This window comes from Ranitomeya variabilis, chromosome 2, assembly GCF_051348905.1.
Source record: "Ranitomeya variabilis isolate aRanVar5 chromosome 2, aRanVar5.hap1, whole genome shotgun sequence".
In the NCBI taxonomy this organism is placed as follows: Eukaryota; Metazoa; Chordata; class Amphibia; order Anura; family Dendrobatidae; genus Ranitomeya; species Ranitomeya variabilis.
The window spans coordinates 64908684-64932344 of record NC_135233.1 but is presented as its reverse complement, the minus strand read 5'-3'; the positions used below and the strand labels follow the sequence as shown (position 1 = coordinate 64932344).

Genomic DNA, 23661 nt, shown 5'->3' with positions numbered 1-23661 from the left:
CCTTTCTAATTAACCCTTTGTATAAGTAGATGAGGACGAATGTCAAGGTTACATCCTTAAATGTTGTTGGTCTCGGGACAGAAGGAGTCATTGCATATATGAACAAGAGCATATGTGATTTTGCTGGCTTCATAAGAAGACAGCAAGTACTTCTGATCCTCCCCACACCATGGGCATGTCTACAGCAAAGAGAAGGGAGAAAGCCATTGCCAGATGCCATGACTTCCAAAGCTGTAATACAGACCCTGCTGAGAAGCATCGAGGCCGGACTGTGCATCTATTGGATATAGTGGGAGACGCATGATATTAGAGGGCTTTTTGCACCCATAACATTGCATTTAAGGGAGAGAATCTTCCAAATAAAGCAATAAATTGACCATGGCAGCAAACATTCCTATGACTCCATAATGCCATAGTCACACACTATATGGACAAAAGTATTGGGAAACTGCCACATTACACCTGCAGGAGCTTTTCACCTCTTTTTCTATATCCATAGGCATTAATATGGAGTCAGTTTCTTCACAATTATAACGGCTTCTACTTTCCAGTTTTTACCCACTTTTCTAGAAGAGCATTTGTGAGTTCAGATGGTGGTGTTGGAGGAGCCGGCCAGGCTTGCAGTCTTTTGTTCTAGGCTCTGTGCAGTTATTTAAGTTCGTCACCCCACAGAACTCGTTGCGTTCACTGCTCTGCTCCAATGTTGGTGTGCTTTTTACCACTCATTCCGGAGCTTGGCATTGTGCTTGGTGATGTAATGCTTGCATACAGCTGCTCAGCCATAGAAAGTCCTTAAAAAAAATAAAAATAATCTCCAGAGGGAGTTTGGGTTCAGACAAGGGTTGGTGACTTTTATGTCCTCTGCTCCTCAGCACCTATTGCAGGACCGCGCTGGTATCGGTGATCTTTTAGAATAAGCCATTCTGTCACAAATATTGAGGCAGACAGCACTGTGAGGGGCTGGATGTTCTACATCGGGGGCAAAGACAGTATGAGACATTCAATGATTAAGGTGTGTCCCAATACTTTTGTCCATGGTAATGTCTGTCTAAGACTCTGGTGACTTTAGTGCAGCCATGGCTCTGCCTATAATTCTGCCCATCGATTGTCGTCATCCCTCCCCCAGTAACATGAGGTTAGTAGTAATAATGGTGTATACATTATGAGCAATTTTCCCGACACTGTGCTTGCACAATGCTTGGTGAGGTCTCTCCATTTCGGGAAATACCCGGAATAATGTGTCATTGCCTGATGTGTAAGCGGAGAAACCCCCCTCCTTTATTCACATAACCAGCCCTTCTAAAATATTTTAAGGAGCGCGAGACCCTCCTGTAGATATTTGTGATGTTGCAGGTAGTAATTTAGATAAGGTCCATGTGGAAAGCGAGAACTATACTGTATACATGGTCTTCTGGGTTCCGCTCTTCTGGGTTCCGCTCTTCTGGGTTCCGCTCTTCTGGGTTCCGCTCTTCTGGGTTCCGCTCTTCTGGGTTCCGCTCTTCTGGGTTCCGCTCTTCATCCCTGTGCTGCTTTTTATTTCCTTTGGCTGTATGCGACCTGCGATACCTCAATTTAACATGTCTATTCCTTGAAAACTGTAGTGCAGGGTCTTTAGGATGTCTGCAGAGATTAAAGATGGCACATCAGGCTCGATTACTGTCTCGGTTACTATTTTAAGATCTGACACAATCCAAAATGTAATTTTCATGCCTCCATGTATAATTCATATTTCATTACTATGAGATGCATTTCATCCTGGCCAGCCAACAATTCACTTAATCAGTGATGGATTTAATGAAATAACAGTTAAACTCCTCATTTATGTTTGTTCTGTACCTTTATTTAAGGGCACAGTAATCAGAACTCACAAATCGCCCATTAGTAATCGCCCTTTTATTTAAGCACTGCATATAACAAGTTTCTGTCATTATGCTTGTGATATAAGATCTGGTCTGATCTCCTAAATGGATCCAAGTCATTATAGTTGGTCCCTCTTCCCCCCCCCCCCCTCAAATTTACAGATGCTAGCACTTAAAGGGGTTTTCCTGTCTCCACGATCCTATCCCAATATGTAGTAGGTGTAATAATACTAGTATTAGCAAATTAGAAATATATAGTTTTTCTGATTTGCGATGTCTTTCCTCATGTGCAGGCATTACAGGACATTGGGTATCCATGGTTACGACCACTAGCATCTAGCTAACTGTCACTATATCAGTGGTCATAAACATGGATACCTAAGGTCCTGCAAGGCCTGCACATGAGGAAAGAGACCTAGCGAATCAGAAAATCTACACTATATTTCTAATTGGAGGCATTTGCTATTAATAATAATAATACACCTAGTACATATTGGGATAAGATCTTGGAGATGGGAATACCCCTTTAAGCACCTGTTTATTACTGTCCTTTGTGAAACACATAAGGAAGGAGTGCTTTCGCTTCAGGGGAATGTGTTGTGAGAAAATGACATGTTTAAATTGGGTTTTATTATAAACTTTTTTTGCGTTCATAAAAAAATTGCATTTATCACAATTGGTCAATAGGGATAATAGACTCACACTTCTTGTTCTGTACAGATGACTTTTCAGAAGTCTCTTTATCATCATAAACAGGATTACAGTGAAAAGTACAGTGGAAAACACAGGATCCACCATTCATATTAAAGGGAACCTGTCACCCCCAAAATGCAAGGTGAGCTAAGCACACCAGCATCAGGGGCTTATCTACAGCATTCTGGAATGCTGTAGATAAGGCCCCGATGTAACCTGAAAGATGAGAAAAAGAGATTAGATTATACTCACCCAGGGGCGGTCCTGCTGCGGTTCTGATCCGATGGGCATCGCAGTCCGGTCTGAGGCCTCCCATCTTCTTACGATGACGTCCTCTTCTTGTAGTCACACTGCGGCTCCGGTGCAGGCGTACTATATCTGCCCTATTGGGGGGAATGCTGTAGATAAGCCCCTGACGCCCGTGGGCTTAGCTCACCTTACATTTTGGGGGTGACAGGTTCCCTTTAAGTGATGGTCACAGCTTGCTTCTTCCCCCTCTCTTCACTGACCTTGGCCTGGATCAGAGCTTGTTCATTACATACTTCAATACAGTTCAATAGGGTCTGAATCAGTCTGCGGCTAATATTAGGCCTAGTGGCCAGTGTGGAGATTGCAAGGTGTATATGCTTTTTTTTCTTTATTTTTTTTTTCAATTCATGCGTGTGTGTGTGTGTGTGTGTGTGTGTGTGTGTATGTATATATGTGTGTGTGTATGTATGTATGTATGTATATATGTATGTATATATATATATATATATATATATATATATATATATATATATATATATATATATATATATATATATATATATATATATATATATATATATATATATATATATATATATACACACTCACCGGCCACTTTATTAGGTACACCATGCTAGTAATGGGTTGGACCCCCTTTTGCCTTCAGAACTGCCTCAATTCTTCGTGGCATAGATTCAACAAGGTGCTGGAAGCATTCCTCAGAGATTTTGGTCCATATTGACATGATGGCATCACACAGTTGCCGCAGATTTGTCGGCTGCACATCCCAAAGATGCTCCATACAAGGCAGGATGGATCCATGCTTTCATGTTGTTTACGCCAAATTCTGACCCTACCATCCGAATGTCGCAGCAGAAATCGAGACTCATCAGACCAAGCAACGTTTTTCCAATCTTCTACTGTCCAATTTCGATGAGCTTGTACAAATTGTAGCCTCAGTTTCCTGTTCTTAGCTGAAAGGAGTGGTACCCGGTGTGGTCTTCTGCTGCTGTAGCCCATCTGCCTCAAAGTTCGACGCACTGTGCGTTCAGAGATGCTCTTAGGCCTACCTTGGTTGTAACGGGTGGCGATTTGAGTCACTGTTGCCTTTCTATCAGCTCGAACCAGTCTGCCCATTCTCCTCTGACCTCTGGCATCAACAAGGCATTTCCGCCCACAGAACTGCCGCTCACTGGATTTTTTTTCTTTTTCGGACCATTCTCTGTAAACCCTAGAGATGGTTGTGCGTGAAAATCCCAGTAGATCAGCAGTTTCTGAAATACTCAGACCAGCCCTTCTGGCACCAACAACCATGCCACGTTCAAAGGCACTCAAATCACCTTTCTTCCCCATACTGATGCTCGGTTTGAACTGCAGGAGATTGTCTTGACCATGTCTACATGCCTAAATGCACTGAGTTGCCGCCATGTGATTGGCTGATTAGAAATTAAGTGTTAACAAGAAGTTGGACAGGTGTACCTAATAAAGTGGCCGGTGAGTGTATGTATATATGTATATATACATATATATATATATATATATATATATATATATATATATATATATATATATATATATATATATATATATATATATATATATATATATATATACACACACACACACACACACACACACACACACACACACACACACACACACACACACACACACACACACACACACACACACACACACACACACACACACACACACACACACACACACGACCAAAAGTTTGGACACACCTTCTCATTTAAAGGGAACCTGTCAACCCCCCCCCCCTCCCCAGTCGTTTCAAACTAAAAGAGCCATCTTGTGGAGCAGTAATGCTGCATTCTGACAAGGTGGCTCCTTTAGTTCTGGGTGCTGTAACTTGAGAAATAATCGGTTTTATAATTTGTCTGAAATACCTGCTCCTCAGTCAAGTGGGCCGGCGTTTCCCCCCTGCTTCAGACAGCACACTGCTGTCACTCACATCTCCTTGGCGCCGGGCGCTGCCTCCTCCTCACCGCTGTTTTCAAAAGTAGCCGACGCCTGCCCTCTTATCCCCTGCCTGGTGCAGGCGCAGTGAGCGCTGCCCGTCTTTCCTCATATGCAGCCCAGCTGACTGCGCCTGCGCGGCCGCCCTGCCTGTGAATCCCAGCATTATATGGGGCTCCTGATTCAATATGGATATTCAAAAACACTTAACCTACTGATGTCTCAATTTTACTTTTATTGGTATCTTTTTTTTTTTTTTTTTAAATTTACCTGTAGCTGCTGCATTTTCCACCCTAGGCTTATACTCGAGTCAATAAGTTTTCCAAGTTTTTTGTTGCAAAATTAGGGGGGTCGGCTTATACTCGAGTATATACGGTATTTGATTTTTTTATTTTTTTCCCCCATGTCATTTTCTGACGGCACACGTGCCCATTAATGTTTTAGTCTTATTTGGCAATGTCTGATGCTCTTTGTTTTTGTCTTTAGACTGTGTGACAGTGTTTTACATGCTGTGATTTGCATGGAGGGGCTGCATGTTTAATAATTTGTACTTAACATTTTCTTTTTATCTCCTTGCAGACTGAATAATGAAAAAAGTGCACCAAACCTCTTGATAATACTGGAGTATAAGTAACAGCCACTCTCATGTTTTCTCCTGATCAAGAAAACCACCCTGCTAAAGCACCTGTGAAGTATGGGGAGCTCATTGTACTGGGGTGAGTCTCCTTATATTATATATGTAGTACGGTAGATTATAGGGAAATCCAGGAGATCACTATTAGATCGCAGTGGCTCTGATAGATCTGCTCCAATCACCAGACTTGTGTCCACCTCCCTTCCCCGGCTGTAAGACCACAGCCATTAGGAGTTAAAGGGAGTATCTCCTTCCCCCTTCAAAGTGGATTGTAAAAGAGCTAAATGATGATGTAGGGGACTTTTATATACCTGTAAAAAAAAAAATCATGCAAGTGCTGTACATGTTACTGTTACAGTGCCTGACAATATAATTTTGTGTGCAAATTAGGGGGCTTCAGTGCACCGTTACACCCCCTCATTTTGCATGTTGTGAGCTTTCCCCACTTCCCCCCCCCCCCCCCCCCCGAATGATCACTGCCTGAAGTCAGCCGGCGGGTGGGTGCAATGACCAATTAACATCCTATTTTGGGGGCAAAAGACTCCCTCTAAATGGGGCATAAGTGGCTCAGTCTGATGAGGAGAGCTGACCCCTTTACACCAGAATGCCTCTAACCGGTATTGCTCGTTAGTTAGACATGGTCCAGACAACGCAGTCAGGTTTCCGGACAACGTTTGGGATATTGGCTTAATAATGCACAACACGTCTTGAATCGATGAAGGAAGTCCGCACTGTATAAAGTAGGAATGTGCCTTTTTGTGTAACTTTATCTTGCGGTGGGTTTCTTCTTGATATTCTGTAGGTACAATGGCTCTCTACCAAATGGAGACAGGGGGAGACGGAAAAGCAGGTTTGCTTTACTGAAAAGACTGAAAGCGAATGGTGTGAAGCCAAGTACTGTTCACATTGCCTGTACGCCGCAGGCAGCAAAGGTGACTACTCTTACTTACCCGGTACAAGCAGCGGTGTCCGGTAATGCAGTTATATATGCACCTTCCTCTCAATGCCAGGGTATATACTGTATATTATGTTTCTGCATGCATGTTCCCAATGACATGTACTGGTGCTGGCTCTACAGCACTGGTCAGGTAGCAACAATTAGTGATGTTGGATTTACGCAGACTAATCTGTATTGTTCATCCCTTGGAGAAGGAGCAATGGAGAGGTCTGTCGGCACCTGATCCTCCACTGTCTGTAGACATCACAGGTACACGTGCCCGGCGAACTGGTTTTAAGCACGACTAGATATCTACCTGTCATGTGCTTCCTCCTAAGCATTTACAGCCTCCCACACACCTAAAATGAGTCAGCCAAACCCTCCAGTTTTGACAGCTCTGGCCATCTGAAGTATTCGAGGGCCTTCAGTCAGGAGGGAAGGATCCGGCTGTTTGGATTTTATCGCCTAATCCTTTTGTTTTTAGGGAAAACTAGCCAATGATAAAGGAGTCTGGTAAGAGGTTTTTCCTCTCTCCCTGTTGTAAATTCATGAGTGTTTGGTTGGATCAATTGATCTTGTGTGGCCGACATCAAACTCGTGGTTACTGCAAACTTAGAAGAGTCGTACCAAGTTTGGAAGTTATCTCCTATCAATGGTATATGATGGCTAGGATCTGGTCACTGTGACCCCAGCCGATCTCGAGAATGTCTGACCGGAGCAGTAGTCTATTATGTTCACATGAATTCCAATCATTCTTAATAGGAGTGCCGAAGACCAAAATGCTGCGCTTGGCTGTCTCTGGTAGTCACATGAGGTGCGCATGGTCGACCATCAGAAGAGCCCCGGTTGTCAAAATCCATGGGGGTCACAGCGGTCAAACCCTTAGTGGTCGGGAACTTCTCCTCATATCCTATATATAGGGCATAACTTCTAAACCTTGGTAAACCCTTTCTTAAGAAAATACACTTTTACCCCAGTCATATTACTAGAGTCTTCACATATTTGTCCTTTACAGTATTATATATTGGAAGTCCGAATACTCTGATCCAGACAAAGTTACTGGCTGTAGTTTCTTCACTGGTAACTACAGTATTGGCAATGGAGTACATCAGGTGCATAGCTTGTGGTGACCGGGTACTGCTGCTGGGGTGGTGGAGGGGATGTGCCCCTGCTGCTGGGGTGGTGGAGGGGATGTGCCCCTGCTGCTGGGGTGGTGGAGGGGATGTGCCCCTGCTGCTGGGGTGGTAGGGGCTGTGCCCCTTCTGCTGGGGTGGTAGGGGCTGTGCCCCTTCTGCTGGGGTGGTAGGGGAGTTGGACTCCTGCTGCTGGGGTGGTAGGGGAGTTGGGCCCCTGCTGCTGGGGTGGTAGGGGAGTTGGGCCCCTGCTGCTGGGGTGGTAGGGGAGTTGGGCCCCTGCTGCTGGGGTGGTAGGGGAGTTGGGCCCCTGCTGCTGGGGTGGTAGGGGAGTTGGGCCCCTGCTGCTGGGGTGGTAGGGGAGTTGGGCGCCTGCTGCTGGGGTGGTAGGGGGGTTGGGGCCCTGCCGCTGGGGTGGTAGGGGTTGTGCCCCTGATGCTGGGTGGTTTTTTCGCTAGGTAAAATATATGGATTTCTAATATGTGATACTCCTTTCTTTTAGGCAATAAGTAACAAGGACCAGCACAGCATATCTTATACTTTGTCACGGGCACAAACTGTGGTGGTAGAGTACACACATGACATCAACACAGACATGTTCCAGGTAAGTGAAGTGTCCGGTGAATGCGCTGGTTGCTGTTAGTAGTCACCCATCATCCGTTTTCTGTTTACAGCTGTATAGAAGGTCCCGATTCCAGCACATTTTATATAACAGCCCAAGTATAACTTTATTCTTAACAAGATGTCAAAACTAGATAGATAGATAGATACAGTACAGACCAAAAGTTTGGACATACCTTCTCATTTTAAAGATTGTTCTGTATTTTCATGACTATGAAAATTGTACATTCACACTGAAGGCATCAAAACTATGAATTAGCACATGTGGAATTATATACTTAACAAAAAAGTGTGAAACAATTGAAAATGTCTTATATTCTAGGTTCTTCAAAGTAGCCACCTTTTGTTTGATGACTGCTCTGCACACTCTTGGCATTCTCTTGATGAGCTTCAAGAGGTAGTCACCGGGAATGGTTTTCACTTCACAGGTGTGCCCTGTCAGGTTTAATAAGTGGGATTTCTTGCCTTATAAATGGTGTTGGGACCATCAGTTGTGTTGTGCAGAAGTCTGGTGGATACACAGCTGATAGTCCTACTGAATAGACTGTTAGAATTTGTATTATGGCAAGAAAAAAGCAGATAAGTAAAGAGAAACGAGTGGCCGTCATTACTTTAAGAAATGAAGGTCAGTCAGTCCGAAAAATTAGGAAAACTTTGAAACTGTCCCTAAGTGCAGTGGCAAAAACCATCAAGCGCTACAAAGAAACAGGCTCGCATGAAAGACCGCCCCAGGAAAGGAAGACAAAGAGTCACCTCTGCTTCTGAGGATAAGTTTATCCGAGTCACCAGCTTCAGAAATCGCAGGTTAACAGCAGCTCAGATTAGAGACCAGGTCAATGCCACACAGAGTTCTAGCAGCAGACACATCTCTACAACAACTGTTAAGAGGAGACTTTGTGCAGCAGGCCTTCATAGTAAAATAGCTGCTAGGAAACCACTGTTAAGGACAGGCAACAAGCAGAAGAGACTTGTTTCGGCTAAAGAACACAAGGAATGGACATTAGACCAGTGGAAATCTGTGCTTTGGTCTGATGAGTCCAAATTTGAGATCTTTGGTTCCAACCACCGTGTCTTTGTGCGACGCAGAAAAGGTGAACGGATGGACTCTACATGCCTGGTTCCCACCGTGAAGCATGGAGGAGGAGGTGTGATGGTGTGGGGGTGCTTTGCTGGTGACACTGTTGGGGATTTATTCAAAATTGAAGGCATACTGAACCAGTATGCCTACCACAGCATCTTGCAGCGGCATGCTATTCCATCCGGTTTGCGTTTAGTTGGACCATCATTTATTTTTCAACAGGACAATGACCCCAAACACACCTCCAGGCTGTGTAAGGGCTATTTGACCAAGAAGGAGAGTGATAGGGTGCTACGCCAGATGACCTGGCCTCCCCAGTCACCAAACCTGAACCCAATCAAGATGGTTTGGGGTGAGCTGGACCGCAGAGTGAAGGCAAAAGGGCCAACAAGTGCTAAGCATCTCTGGGAACTCCTTCAAGGTTGTTGGAAGACCATTTCTGGTGACTACCTCTTTGAAGCTCATCAAGAGAATGCCAAGAGTGTGCAAAGTAGTCATCAAAGCAAAAGGTGGCTACTTTGAAGAACCTAGAATATAAGACATATTTTCAGTTGTTTCACACTTTTTTGTTAAGTATATAATTCCACATGTGTTAATTCATAGTTTTGATGCCTTCAGTGTAAATGCACAATTTTCATAGTCATGAAAATAAAGAAAAATCTTTAAATGAGGTGTGTCCAAACTTTTGGTCTGTACTGTAGATAGATATTTAGATTTAGATTTCCCTCTTTAATTAAGTACATCAGTAAACAAAAGCTTCATGCTGGGGTGAAGTTTATTCTCTACAGATATTTCTTGATCGGAATTGCTAATAATCCCCTATCTATCCTGATGAATGGCATTGCGCTCATATCTGCAGCTTCTCCTGATTCTTCTGTCGTAATGTATTTCTAGATTGGAAGGTCGACAGAAGGCCCTATTGATTTCGTGGTAACAGACACCGTTCCTGGAAGTCAGAGCAACACAGATACGCAGTCCGTTCAAAGCACCATCTCCAGATTTGCGTGCAGAATAATATGCGAAAGAAATCCCCCCTTCACTGCAAGAATATACGCTGCGGGCTTCGATTCCTCAAAGAATATTTTTCTTGGGGTACAGATAAAAAAAAAAATCAAAGCATGTTAATCTATTTTTTTTTTTTTCCCCTTTACATGTTGAATAATGCTTGATTGCTTTTGGCTTTTCTCCCCTTTTAATAGGAAAAAGCTGCCAAGTGGAAGACTGTAGATGGACAGATGGATGGGCTAACGACAAATGGTGTCCTTGTTATGCATCCACGCAATGGTTTCACCGAGGACTCGAAGCCGGGTGTCTGGAGAGAGATATCTGTGTGCGGCAATGTGTTCAGTTTGAGAGAAACCCGCTCTGCCCAACAGAGAGGAAAAATGGTACGTGCGGCCCGGTAGGCACTTGAGCGGTCTCCCGGTAGGCCGGCATATACTACTGTAAAATACACAAATGTTTACTTGATGGGATTTCTTGCAGGGGAACAAAAAGGGTCTATTTTCTCACGCCATGAATATATTTATAGCACTTTTCAGGCGAATTTCATCTTGTCAAGCTCAGAACACGCTGTTCCTCTTTGAAAAAAAAAAAATGGGAATACTGGATGATGATTCATCGTAACATGTTTTCTTTTATATAACTGGGCTGTTCTTTGACAGATTGAGTTGCAAAGGCCTGGCATTTCAAGTCATTTCTATTAACCACTAGGCTGCTGCTTTTAACATCCACGGCTCTTAGGCGAGCATGGCACTGCTCTGATGTGGCGCTTGTACTGAAAGTGTGGGATTATAGCCCACTGTAGACATAGCTCCCATTCCAAAAGTTGTATGCGTCTCTTCTTTTTGCCTTCATCGGCGTAACTCCTCGCTTCTTGGCCCAATGAATAATCTGTACTAGATCTCCATGGCTTCCATTTATCTAAGTGGTGTCATATGCTGTAAAAGTGACTTAAAGGTTTTTTTCCCCAAAAAAATGAAGTTATCCCATAAACGTAGAATAGGAGCTAATTTTCTAATCACTGAAGGTCTGAAAACTAGGACCCATCGCGATCTTGAAAACGGGGCTCTGCACCCCACTTACAGAATGCAGTTGACATGTGCATGCATGGCATGTGCTACTAGTCTATGGGACGAAGTACAGTGCTCTGCAGCCCCATAGATGATCCATAAAGTACAGGGCCGTGCATAGAGACGAGCGAACCCGAGCTGAAGAGTTGGGGATTCGTACCGGATAATGTCCCCTGCTAAACTCCGAACGCTGACTTCTCCCTAAAGTCGGTTTTACTGTATGGAGTTCTTTGAGAGATTTTCCAAAGCCAAAGTTGTTTTCGATGCGGTTCTGGTACCCTAATCAAACTTTGGACTAAAGTTCAGGTCGTGTACCAGAACCCGAACTTCCACGGGTCCGCTCATCCCGTGCATGTGCACCTCTGCTCAGGATAAGGTTAAACATTCCTGTTGTTGGGATTGTGGGTGTTCCCAGCGATCGGACTCCCAGCAATCAGCCTTTTAATCCCTATCACATTCATGGGGGGTTATTTTATTTATTTTTTTGAATAGCCCTTTAAAGTTCCTGTACGTAGTCATTAGTCATGAGTGAACGTGCTTGGATAACGTGTTATCTGATCATGCTTGGGGGCTATCCCAGTATCTTCGGGGTGCTCGGATAATATAGACAACCGCAAAACATGCGGGCATTGCCTAACAAATAGACAATCTCTGCATGTGTTGCAGCTATCTTCAGCCGCAAAACATACAGCAGCAGGGACTCGAAAATATTATCCAAGCACGCTGAAGATACCCCGGTAAAACCCGAGCATGCTCATGCCATCCGAAACTACTAACTCTGATGGGCCTGTGCAGCCATCTGTTGTGTATGAGGGACTCCTGGCATCATATGCCTATATAGTAGTTGTTACGTTTCACATATAGGTGAGCGCTTTATGTACTCCGCCTCTAATTGTTCCAGACAGGATCATTTCTGGTATGCCGCGTGGTACACCTGACATATGACTAAGGCTACGTTCACATTTGCGGTGTGCGCCGCAGCGTCGCCGCCGCAACGCACAGCGCAAATGTGAACACATGCACAACGCAGCTTTTTGCGCCGCATGCGTCCTTTTTTTCATTGATTTTGGACGCAGCAAAAATGCAACTTGCTGCGTCCTCCGCGACCCGACGCGGGCGCCGCAGGGACGCATGCGGCGCAAAAAGCAAGTGCACCGCATGTCCATGCGCCCCCATGTTAAATATAGGGGCGCATGATGCATGCGGCGCCGCTGCGGCGCCCGCCGCTGCGGCGGGCGCCGCTAATGTGAACGTAGCCTTAGATTTGGATGATTCATGGTCTTTGGGAAAGGCGAGGTTTACAAAGGCCAACTTGAAATCACCCTGTTTATCAGGCACACGTCCAGATAATTAATGACCCCTATGTTGAGGAGAGCTAGGTATTTATATGGTGATGCTCTGCAAAGTTCGGACTGGGAATTCCCTGCCAGCCAAACTACAGTAGCTGTAATCCTGCTGATTTTATTCAAGAAACTCCTATATAACCAGTAACACAGGGCAATTATTGCAATCTAACATTGTGTAATCTCAGCCCAGAGTTCACTTACAGTTGATTTCTACCATGAATTAGAAGACCTTTTTCTACAATGACCATAGTGGGTTAAATCTGTTGATAGATCAGACTGTACGTCTGCAGAATTAGAGCTTGGGATGGGGACTGTAAATGGTGTCTGGCATCTAGCTGGAAAGGACACTTGTAAAATGGCATTACAAACTGCATGCTGCTCTCAGCCAACCCATCCATTGTGCATGAATGGAAGACTGGCACAGGGCCGCACACAGAACAATGATGTTCTTTTCAACTTTGTTAAAGAAGCATTTTTATTGTTTAAATAAGTGTATGCAATGTTGTGTATGTATTAATATACTCTCCTACCGTTGCTCAGCGCCGTTCTACTCCTCTTCTGAATGACGTCACTGCTTTGCAGACTCTTCCTTGTTCTGCGTGACCCGTAAGTGACTATTACAATGTAAGTCTATAAAGCGTCAGGACGAGGAAACAAAGGCTTTCATTGTAACAGCGACGTCCGTCTCACGCATAGTGTAGAATGAGCCGGCAGGTGTCCCCTATGGTGACGTCACTTAGAAGAGGAGCAGAATGGTGCCGGACACTGGAGAGAGCGGCAGTAGGCGAGTATGTTATACACTCACACTACATTACATGCACATATACATGCAGCTAAACAATAAGAATGTTAATGATTGTGCTTCTTTAAGGAGCTCTTGGCACCCACTAGTTAAACCTTTATCAACATAGTTTAGACGCAGTTGTTTGAAGTCCCACAATACAATTTGTTATTGTACATCATAAAGGGTTGTATAAAATATATTTATATTTCCTCCTAAATAACAATAATAACCATAATCCTTAAAATTTTGCAGGTGGAAAATGAAAGCAACGAACTTCAGGACGGGTCCCTCATCGATTTATGTGGAGCCACTTTGTTATGGCGCACGGCTGAAGGCCTTTCCAGAACTCCAACTGTGAAACACTTGGAAGCCCTGAGACAGGAAATCAACGCAGCGAGGCCTCAGTGTCCTGTCGGCTTTAACACCCTAGCTTTCCCCAGCATGAAGAGAAAGGATGTTGTTGATGAGAAACAGCCTTGGGTTTATCTAACCTGTGGACATGTGCATGGCTATCACAACTGGGGTAATAAAGAGGAACGGGATGGGAAAGACCGAGAATGTCCAATGTGTCGTTCTGTGGGACCATACGTTCCTCTATGGCTGGGATGTGAAGCTGGATTTTATGTGGATGCTGGCCCTCCGACTCATGCCTTTAGCCCCTGTGGACACGTATGCTCAGAAAAAACAACTTCCTACTGGTCCCAGATTCCTCTTCCTCATGGTACTCACACTTTCCACGCGGCGTGTCCATTCTGCGCACACCAGCTTTCAGGGGAACAAGGTTACATCAGACTTATTTTCCAAGGACCTCTAGACTAAGTGGCTTTTCTTTCCTTTTTGTCAGGACTTGCACTGAACACACAAGCTAAGATGGGTTTAGTTTGCTTTCCGGTGGACTGTTCCGAGTTACTAGGACCTTTAAGCAAGTTTTTATCGGAAAGGAAGGAAACTACTAAATCATGGAGGACCATGAGAGGAAATAGAAAAACTTGTCTCTGTGAAACCAGACATTTCAAAAAACGGGATTATGCAGATCTGATTTAATTGCCTTCATTACTCTTTCTGAATGACCCACCTCAGTATTAAATTATTTTGTGGAAACTGGGGAGAATACAGTCAGCTCAAACTACATTAGTTTACAGTTCAACACACAGTGTAAGATATAGCATAGGACAACTTTTGTACCTAACTTTAGTACGGAAAAATTCCCAGCGACTCGATCGAATCGTCCTACATTTTTGACCTGTGTACTTTGGATGTGTGAAGTAACCCAGGGACAAGTCCAATGCGTAAAGTACCGTAGCCCAGGGACAAGTCCAATGCGTAAAGTACCGTAGCCCAGGGACAAGTCCAATGCGTAAAGTGGCCCAAGGACAAGTCATCACAACCGGACAGTTTGGTTATTTAGTTTGTTTCTCGGGATGGGACGGGCACATGTTACCATTGAATCACGTAACGTCGGAGTCTGAGGGATCTGTAAATACGCAGCTCATTGATGTCCTCTGCGTTTAGTCTGATCAGATGCTAGTCTGTTTGCAACATTTCAGGGTTTTATTTATCGTTAGTAACTTTTATCCAGATTTTGATTCCTGAAGTACTTGTGACATTACGTGTTTGTTCTTTTTTGAGCCATTTTGGGATTATTAGTTTTGAGCAAGTGAGAACCTTTGTACCATTGTACGCTCAGATCTTCATGGAGGGACTTTAATTCTTTTTTTTTTTTTTTTTTTTTTTGCCAGGGCCTACTTCCTCTTGCGGTTTAAATCCCATGATTTCTGTGTTGCTGCAGCAGATCGTAGAGTAGAATTTATTTTTATTTTCCGCTTGGTTCGATGATTGTGGCATAGCATTAACTGTTCTCGGCTGGAGAGGTGAAAAAAAAAATTATTGGTGAAGAATTTGTGATCTTGGGGGGAAAATAGACAGAAGCAAATTGTTTTTTAATTCGCTGACGTAGGTTTTTGTCTTTTTTTTTTTATTATTTTGTTTCTTGGATTTGTTTGGTTTTTTTTTTTGCACACGCTCAGGAAAAAAACTACATCGGTAGCTACAATATTTTCATAATCTAGTAAGGAGCAAGTGGGTGTTCAGTTTTAGTTTGGTGTCTGACGGTTTTGAGAAGCCAGAACCTGAAATCTTGTCTTAAACTGACCATACTGATGAGTATAGGCAGATCAGGCAATATGTGGGGGGCTACCCGATCCTTACTGGGGTCCTCTCTCGATAGAATGACTGGGTTGTCCCAAACTTTCTCCATATGAATAGGCGGACATGTTTGGCTGAGCCGAACGTGCATGTTGGTTATAGAATTCCATAGCTGATTGTTCTCCTCTGATTATGGACTCCTTATGCCCAACATTTACAGGATGGGACAACAGCCATTTTGTTTCTTTTTGGAAATGTAGCCTATCGATCCACTAGGAGGCGCTTGGGTGTGTGTGATGAGCATAGCCGATCTTAAAGTAAATGAACACCCTCAAGTACCTTTTTTGTGATTTCAATTGGTTCAATATTCTGTGCTGATTCACTTCTTAAAGACGTTCTTGTGCTAAGAACCCCAACAATCGGTGGTAATCTGGGGATCCCTGGCAGTAAGGGCATCTGGCCAAGAGATGAGGATTCTGAACACTGGATCACTGTTAAATCAAATTACTTGGTGGGATACGTGATTTTTTTCTTAGGACAAACCTTTTAATATATCATTATGATAATTGCAGCTTAAAAGTGTATTGCCATCTCCAAAATCTTATCCCAATATGTAGTAGTAATAATATTCCCAAATACCTCCAATTTTAGAAATGTAGTATAGTTCTTCTGATTTGCTTTGTTACTTACACCATGTGCAGGCATTGCAGTAGCTTGCCTATCCACGGTTACAACCACTCGGTGACACTTAGCTGACGTAAACGTGCTTATCGAAGCTAGTGCAATGCCCTGAACATGGGGTAAGCAACATAGTGAATTGGAGGAACTATACTACATTTCTAATTGGAGGTATTTGCTATTATTATTGTTGGTTGTTGTTATTACACCTACTAAATAGTGGGACAGAATCTTGGAGATGGGAATACCCCTTTAACAAAGCTCTAAATATTCCTTATAATCCTAGATTGAAGACCGAACCTTTTGACTACAAAAACAACTTTGTAAAAGAACAGCCCTTGTATGGCTGTCAATGGAAAAATAGAAAACGTTATAGCTTATCAAAAAGAGGAGATAAAAAAACAAAAAAGCCTGTGCCTTACAAGGGCTCTTAAGGAAAAAAAAAAATGATATATAAAACTTTTTTTCATGTCTCCCATTGCTCTGATGACAATCTTGGTCCCGGCAGCTTTACTTCCAGCATTTTTGTCTCTGCCTATACATGGAAAAAGGGTCTGGCTTTAGTAATTAGGGCTGGTCATACATATGGTTTTCACCCCCTTCCCGCCATACATTTACTTCACACGCCAGGTGTGGGTGTATGGAACACTCGGGCTGAGCCGAGCCGGCATCATACCTGACGGATGCCAGATGTGTTACACAGCTGGCAGTGATCGGAGATCGCGGTCATTAATCCCTTAAATGTCTGATGGTAACATTTAAGGGGTGCGCTCTCGGAGGAGCACTATTCCGATCACGGCGGGATGTGGATGGGTTGAAATTCCTGTGGATCTCCGCCACATAGTGGCATTATTCAGCAACTTTGGCCCTGATTGAATCATTTGTTAGGGTTTCAGTTACCTGGCTGATGGTACTTGTTGCTCTTTTTCGCACCAAATTTTTCAAAATGACTTTCACGGGTGACTCTTGCCCAAAAAAAAAAGTAGTGGCTAGTTTATGCGGCATTTTAACTCAAAAAGTCATATAAAAAATTGCTGGTCTACATAAAATTATTCCACGGTGGGACTTGGAGTTACAATTGTGTAAATATTTTTACAACTTTTCAAAATGTCACACATTACGAATCGGACAAAAACTTAGGTAAACCCCATAACCCTGCCCACAGTGATATCAAGAAGAAAAAAAAAAGTCAAACGCATGTTTAGTAGTGATGAGCGAATATACTCATTACTCGAGGTTTCTCGAGCATGCTCGGGGGTCCTCCAAGTATTTTATTTTAGTGCTCGGAGATTTAGTTTTTCTTGCCGCAGCTGAATGATTTACATCTGTTAGCCAGCATAACTACATGTGGGGATTCCCTAGCAACCAGGCAACCCCCACATGTACTTATGCTGGTTAACAGATGTAAATAATTCAGCTGCGGCAAGAAAAACGAAACCTCCGAGCACTAAAAAATACTCGGAGGACCCCCGAGCGTGCTCGAGAAATCTCGAGTAACGAGTATATTCGCTCATCACTAGTGTTTAGGTATGTAATGTATAGAACAAGCTATCAAACTTGCTGGTTCAAGCCCCTTATGAGGACTAAAAAATTATTTTTTTTTCAATTGAACTTTCCCTTTTTCTCCTATTAAAGATAAAGCCATAAAAATGTAAAATAAACACTTGGTAATGCCAAGTCAATAAATCTTCCTTATAACAAAATCTAAAATTATTTAATCTAATACAGCATACATCGTAAAGTAAAAATTAAAACGCCAGAATTGTCATTTTTCCCGACACTGCAATTCCTCCAAAATTTTTTATAAAAATCAACCAAAACATTATATGTGTATATTATATCATTAAAACATTATACTCTACAAAGCGATTTAAAAAAAAAAACAAACTCATTGCTATGTAGACACAAAAATAAAAACGTTATAACTTGAAAGAGATTGAGGTAAAAATTAGCACATTCTCGCTGTGGTCAATTTTATGTTTTTCACAGATCTGTTTGCAGGTACAAAATCGAAAATAGGCGTATGGTTAATGCCTTAATTAATATGAGCGGTTAGCCAGCTCCCTTCACATTCAGAAATGGTCACATGCCTGCATTATAAATTGAGCTGTCAATGTCCATGAAACCCTTTGCATGCGCTGATCACAAGACCCTGCCTGACCACCTTCAATACTGACCTGAACTAACTGCCTCTTTGGCTTACATGATGCAGTTAGCTTGGGCCAGGAGGCCCAGAAGTTGGGTGGACATAGAAACATGTATTGTTTTATATATGTATGAACACAGGGAGAACCTTTTTTTAATTGGACTACCCATTAAAGGCTCAAATTACTCTGTATAATTAATGGTCTTAAGAAATTAGCACAGAATTTTGCACCGCGAATAGCTGTTTTAAAAGGTGGAAGCTGACTTTAAAGCGGATCTGTTACCATGTCGAAAGTGACCAGTTTTGTTCTTATTTTTATTCACACTGTTCCCATGAGCATTCATTGTTTGTTTCCTTAAAATCCACCATACGGTTCCAGATATGACCTTTTTATGTAGCGCTAATTTTTATGGTCTTTACAAGAGGGCGTGGCTCGCAGATCTTCTGGGGCGTGGCTCGCAGATCTTCTGGGGCGTGGCTCGCAGATCTTCTGGGGCGTGGCTCGCAGATCTTCTGGGGCGTGTTTTTAGGCTGCTCTGCATTATTACCCTACAAGCACCATCCTCTTCTAAAGACCATGAAATTTCTCAGTAAACAGGCCTATATCTCTGGAACCATATGGCAGATTAAAAAAAAGAAAATACTCCGAGTGATTGGAATAAAATAAGAGCAAAAACTGGTTGCCGTTCATCTACCGATAGGTCTTCTTAAAGCCAATACGGTATCTATGGGAAGCCTTTCTTTTGCATATTGCAAGAAAAAAAAACGGTTGGCATCTCTGTTCTGAAATACACTTTAAGCTTTCTACCGCACCCGAGAGCTACTTTGTATTCACAAATGTAAATAACTTTCAATTATTTTATATATATAAATATATGTGTGTGTGTGTAAAGAGTCCATACTGTAAGATTGAGTTTTATTTCATTTACAGCATAATTTATTTTCTTTGACAAGGAGATCCGGCTTTTACTAGCAGAAGTTATAAGCAAGTTTTTATGGGCATTGGGGTTGGAACGGGTCAATGGGAACCATCCATGATTTTACAAAAACTTTATTTAAAAAAAGAAAAAAAGATAAAAATGTCTTACTATGCATTAACTTACTGCATAAAAAAGATTGTGATTGTAGTTGTCTATGAAGTCATTTTTCTCTTGCTTTTTGTGGCGGCCGTGGCGACATATTTGGATATGAATGTTAAATTATGCAATTTCTGGTCAGCATTATTAGTATGCCTTTTGTTTCCAGTTTACACCTGCAGCCTGTACATTGGTGAATGTGTATCCACACTTAAAGAGATATCCGGAATATCTTCTGTATTAGGTGGAGCATTTTTATTTCACTCATTTATAAAGCATTCCTTCTACAAGAACTCTGTTTTAGAGCTAAGCCATAATTGGTGCCCTTTGTGCAGACGAGCATACTGTGTATGAAACCTACATCGAAAATATCTATGGGGCAGTTACTGAGAAACCTTAAGTATCTTTGCATATTAAATGAATTATGTGAAACTTGACATTCTACTTTTAAGCGTCCAGTTTTCTTAGTGTTTAAGCATGCTGACTCCTAGGAACTGCTCTAATAAGAGAACCCATACACGTTGAGTAACTGGGTTGGTGGACCTACGATCTTCCTCCCTGCGAGTGTCCATGTGCCCAACAGGATGTAGGAGTCTATGTTAAGGCCTAGCGGTCAGTGTGAAAATTCCACCCCCTCCTTCCTATACTTATACATGTATAAGCCACTAAATAGGTTACCATATTTCCCACAGGTGCAAAAAGATTGGTCATGTCTGAAACCAACTGCTCAATCCTTTTCTTCTGACATCTGCCAATGGAGGCAAATCTGGAGGCTCCCATAAACATTAGATGGTCCCCCGAGCCTGCAGGCAGGTTCAGCAAAGGTTAATCTAAAATGTATGGCCAGCTTGAAGATAATGTGTTCTCAGAAGGTGACCTACCTACATCAGATCATTAAATTTTCTAAAAAGAAAAAATATTTGTTACTTAATTTTCCATTTTATTTATTAGTGGGCAAAATTAGTATTTGATACACTGCTGATTTTGCAAGTTTTTCCACCTACGAAGAATAAAGGTCTGTCATTTTTATCGTCATTTCACCTGAGACAACCTAAAATAATATAGGAAATCACATTGTATATACACTTACATATTTCATGCAATAAAATGCAATTTAATTATGTGATCACCTACCAACCAGCACGAATTGTCTCACAGACCTGTTAGTTTTTCTTCAAGAAGCCCTCCTACGCAACACTCATTACCTGTTTTGCATCTGTTTTAACTGGTTACTTGTCCACATAATCAGTCATGCTCCAACCTCTCTACCATGGCCAAGACCAAAGAGCTGCCTAAGGATACCAGGGACAAAATTGTAGACCTGCACAGGGCTGGAAAACAGGACAATAAGCAAGCAGCTTGGTGAGAAGTCAACATCTGTTGGCACAATTATTAAAGATAGAAGAAACACAAGATGACTGTCAGTTTTCCGCAGTCTGGGGCTCCATGCAAGATCTTGCCTCGTGGGGTAAGGATGATTCTGAGGAAGGTCCGGAATCCTCCCAGAACTGCACAGAATGATCTGGTCAATGCTGGGACCACAGTCTCAAACATTCCAATAGTAACACACTATGCTGTCATGGATTAAAATCCTGCAGAGCACACAAGGTCCCCCTGCTCACCCCAGCAGATATTCAGGCCCGTTTGAATTTCACCAATGATGACCATTTGGATGATCCAGAAGAGGCATGGGAGAAGGTCACGTGGGCAGATGAGATCAAAATAGAACTTTTTGGTATCAATTCCACTTGCCGTGTTTGAAGGACGAGTACAACCCCAAGAACACTGTCCCACCTGTGAAGCATGGTGGGAGAAACATCATACTTTTGGGGTGCTTTTCTGCAAAGGAGACCGGACGACTGCACTGTTTTAAAGGGAGGATGGATGGGGTCCTGTATCGTGAGATATTAGCCATCAACCGCCTTCCCTCAGTAAGAGAATGGAAGATGGGTCGTGGCTGGGTCTTCCAGCATGACAATGAGCCAAAACACACAGCCAGATGTGGGTCCATAAGAAGCATTTCAAGGTCCTGGAGTGTCGTAGCTAGTCTCTAGACCTGAACCCAATAGAAAATCTTTGGAGGGACCTGACACTGAACTGAAATGTTGCCCAGCGATAGCTCTGAAACCTGAAAGATCTGTGTGGAGGAGTGGGCCAAAATTCCTACTGCAGTGTGCAAATTTGGTTGAGAACTACAGGAAGCGTCTGGTTGCAAACAAAGGTTTCTGTACCCAATATTAAGTTCTATTTTTCTGTTGTATCAAATAGTTCATGCAATAAAATGCAAACTATATAAAAATCATACAATGTGATTTTTCTGGATTTTCTTTTTTTTTTTAGATTCTGTCTCAGTTGAAGTGTGACTATGATGAAAATTACTGACCTTTATTCTTGCAAAATCGGTAGTGTATTACATACTTATTTAACCCACTGTATATAATAATTGTGAATGCTATAAAGTCACTGAACAGTGAGCACAATACTAGACTCCTACATCTATGTTCACATGTCCAGTAATCTTCCATAGAATGAATCATGCAGTAATCCATTGGCAAAAAAGTTGCTAACAGGCAATCCATGCATGTGTTGTGGCTGTCGGATATCCGTGAGACATGCAAGTGCGGGGACTCCAGCATATTATTCGAGCACGCCGAAGTCACTCGGTTAGCACACGAGCATGGATAACACCTTATCCGAGCACATTTGCTCATCACTATTTAAGTATTTATCGCTGAAAAAGCCATGTGGCTGCATTCGTAAAAACAATTGTAGAAAAATATTTTTTTTGTAGTCGGTCACATATTTTCTGCGAAGCTCAGTTCAGTGGTGTACATACCGAAGATTAAAATGTAGGCCCACTTTTCTTTCTGGTTGACACTTAGGAGCTGAGCTTCCTATACACAGTATTCGGAGCTGTGCTGTTCCGGCTCCATTCATTACTTACTACCAACCGCCGCTAAAGCTGAAAACGGATGAACCATGGGAGTACTGGGCGTTGGACCCTCACCTACTTGATATTGATTACCTATCCTAGAGATGATACTCCTAACCCTGGACAACCCATTTAAGACCTGTTGGTGATTGCCATTTCCAGGGATCCATTATCTCAAACCATTTGCGGTCTTCAACCCGTTGCTCCCCAGTTCTTGAAAATCTACAACTCCCTTCATACTCTGACCAAAAGCCACAGGTTGGAGATCACGCTCATAAATTAAGAGAATGTGTTGCCTTGGATCACTTATGCGAACGGATTATGCTGTAAAACAAGGATCTTCTGGGTACAGTTAAGGGCCCTATACACATTTGACTAAAGTCTCCTAATATCGGTGGGATTGGCGAAAAGTCTAATATGTATGGAGGCCTTTCGACTCTTCCGCAATAGATGTTGGTCGAGAGAAGGATTCGGCCTGTTGGGATTTCAAAGGCCGATACTTTGTTTCTCCCCAGATAATCCGATACCAGAGAAGTCTGGAAGTGGCTCCGATAGAGTGCACAGAAGTGTTTGGCTAACTTGGGGGGGGGGGGGGGAGATGGCTGACCGTTATCTAATGTGTATGGCGGCTTGACCAACTTTCCAACTTGATTTAGAAAAAAAAACTGAGCAGCTTTGCAAAAAAAAAAACACTGACAGACAACTTTAACTACAATTTCTCACCTACTTGTTTTCACTCCATCTCCATCCTTTTCTTCTTTGAGTGATGGCTCTGGCTTCTTAGAGCCAGGGAAGGGCAGAGATAGATGAAAACCAAGAAGGCAGGAAGGTACGCTGGAATGTTTGGCCCTGCCAAGTGCCTGTACTTTGAACTATAGCTTGAACAGTCATTCTGTGTTGACAGTCCCTTTAAGTTATTGAATTTTTTTTTCAACCTTTTACAACACCTCTAGCACCACAAAGTATGATCGATTTGGGATTGGATGAATCAATTATAAGACCAATGTTTGAGATCTGGAAATTCCATGATTTCATTTCGATTATCTGCAGTTGTCAGAGGCGGTTCTATTTCATAACTACAACCTACCATGTGAATGATTAATGTATTGTAAAGCATATATTAAACTTTATCCTGATCATTTCCCTATCTAATCCTCTGCTCATGTGAGTTAGATAATAATATGGTCAGAGCAGTTGCAAGATTTAAGAATATATTATTAAAAATCATTACAGTGGCATGTAATAGTTTGGGCTTCCCTGTCAAAATTACTGATTTTGTGAACAGTTAAGCAAGT

The 23661-nt window shown here is 42.6% G+C and overlaps 1 protein-coding gene across 3 annotated transcripts in view; it reads left to right on the top strand.

The window, feature by feature from the left end:
- PELI1 (pellino E3 ubiquitin protein ligase 1) overlaps positions 1–19871 on the top strand; it is a 46594-nt gene extending 26723 nt beyond the window's left edge. For 2 of the 3 annotated variants that reach the window (XM_077282508.1, XM_077282510.1), the window contains exons 2-7: positions 5364–5500; positions 6218–6350; positions 7991–8092; positions 10082–10279; positions 10387–10575; positions 13642–19871. In XM_077282508.1, coding sequence (XP_077138623.1) covers positions 5430–5500; positions 6218–6350; positions 7991–8092; positions 10082–10279; positions 10387–10575; positions 13642–14208 — 1260 coding nt within the window. In that variant the 5' untranslated portion in view covers positions 5364–5429 and the 3' untranslated portion in view covers positions 14209–19871. The remainder of the gene's footprint in view (positions 1–5363; positions 5501–6217; positions 6351–7990; positions 8093–10081; positions 10280–10386; positions 10576–13641) is intronic. The other variant, XM_077282511.1, reaches the window with a different exon arrangement.
- Positions 19872–23661: the final 3790 nt, after the last annotated feature.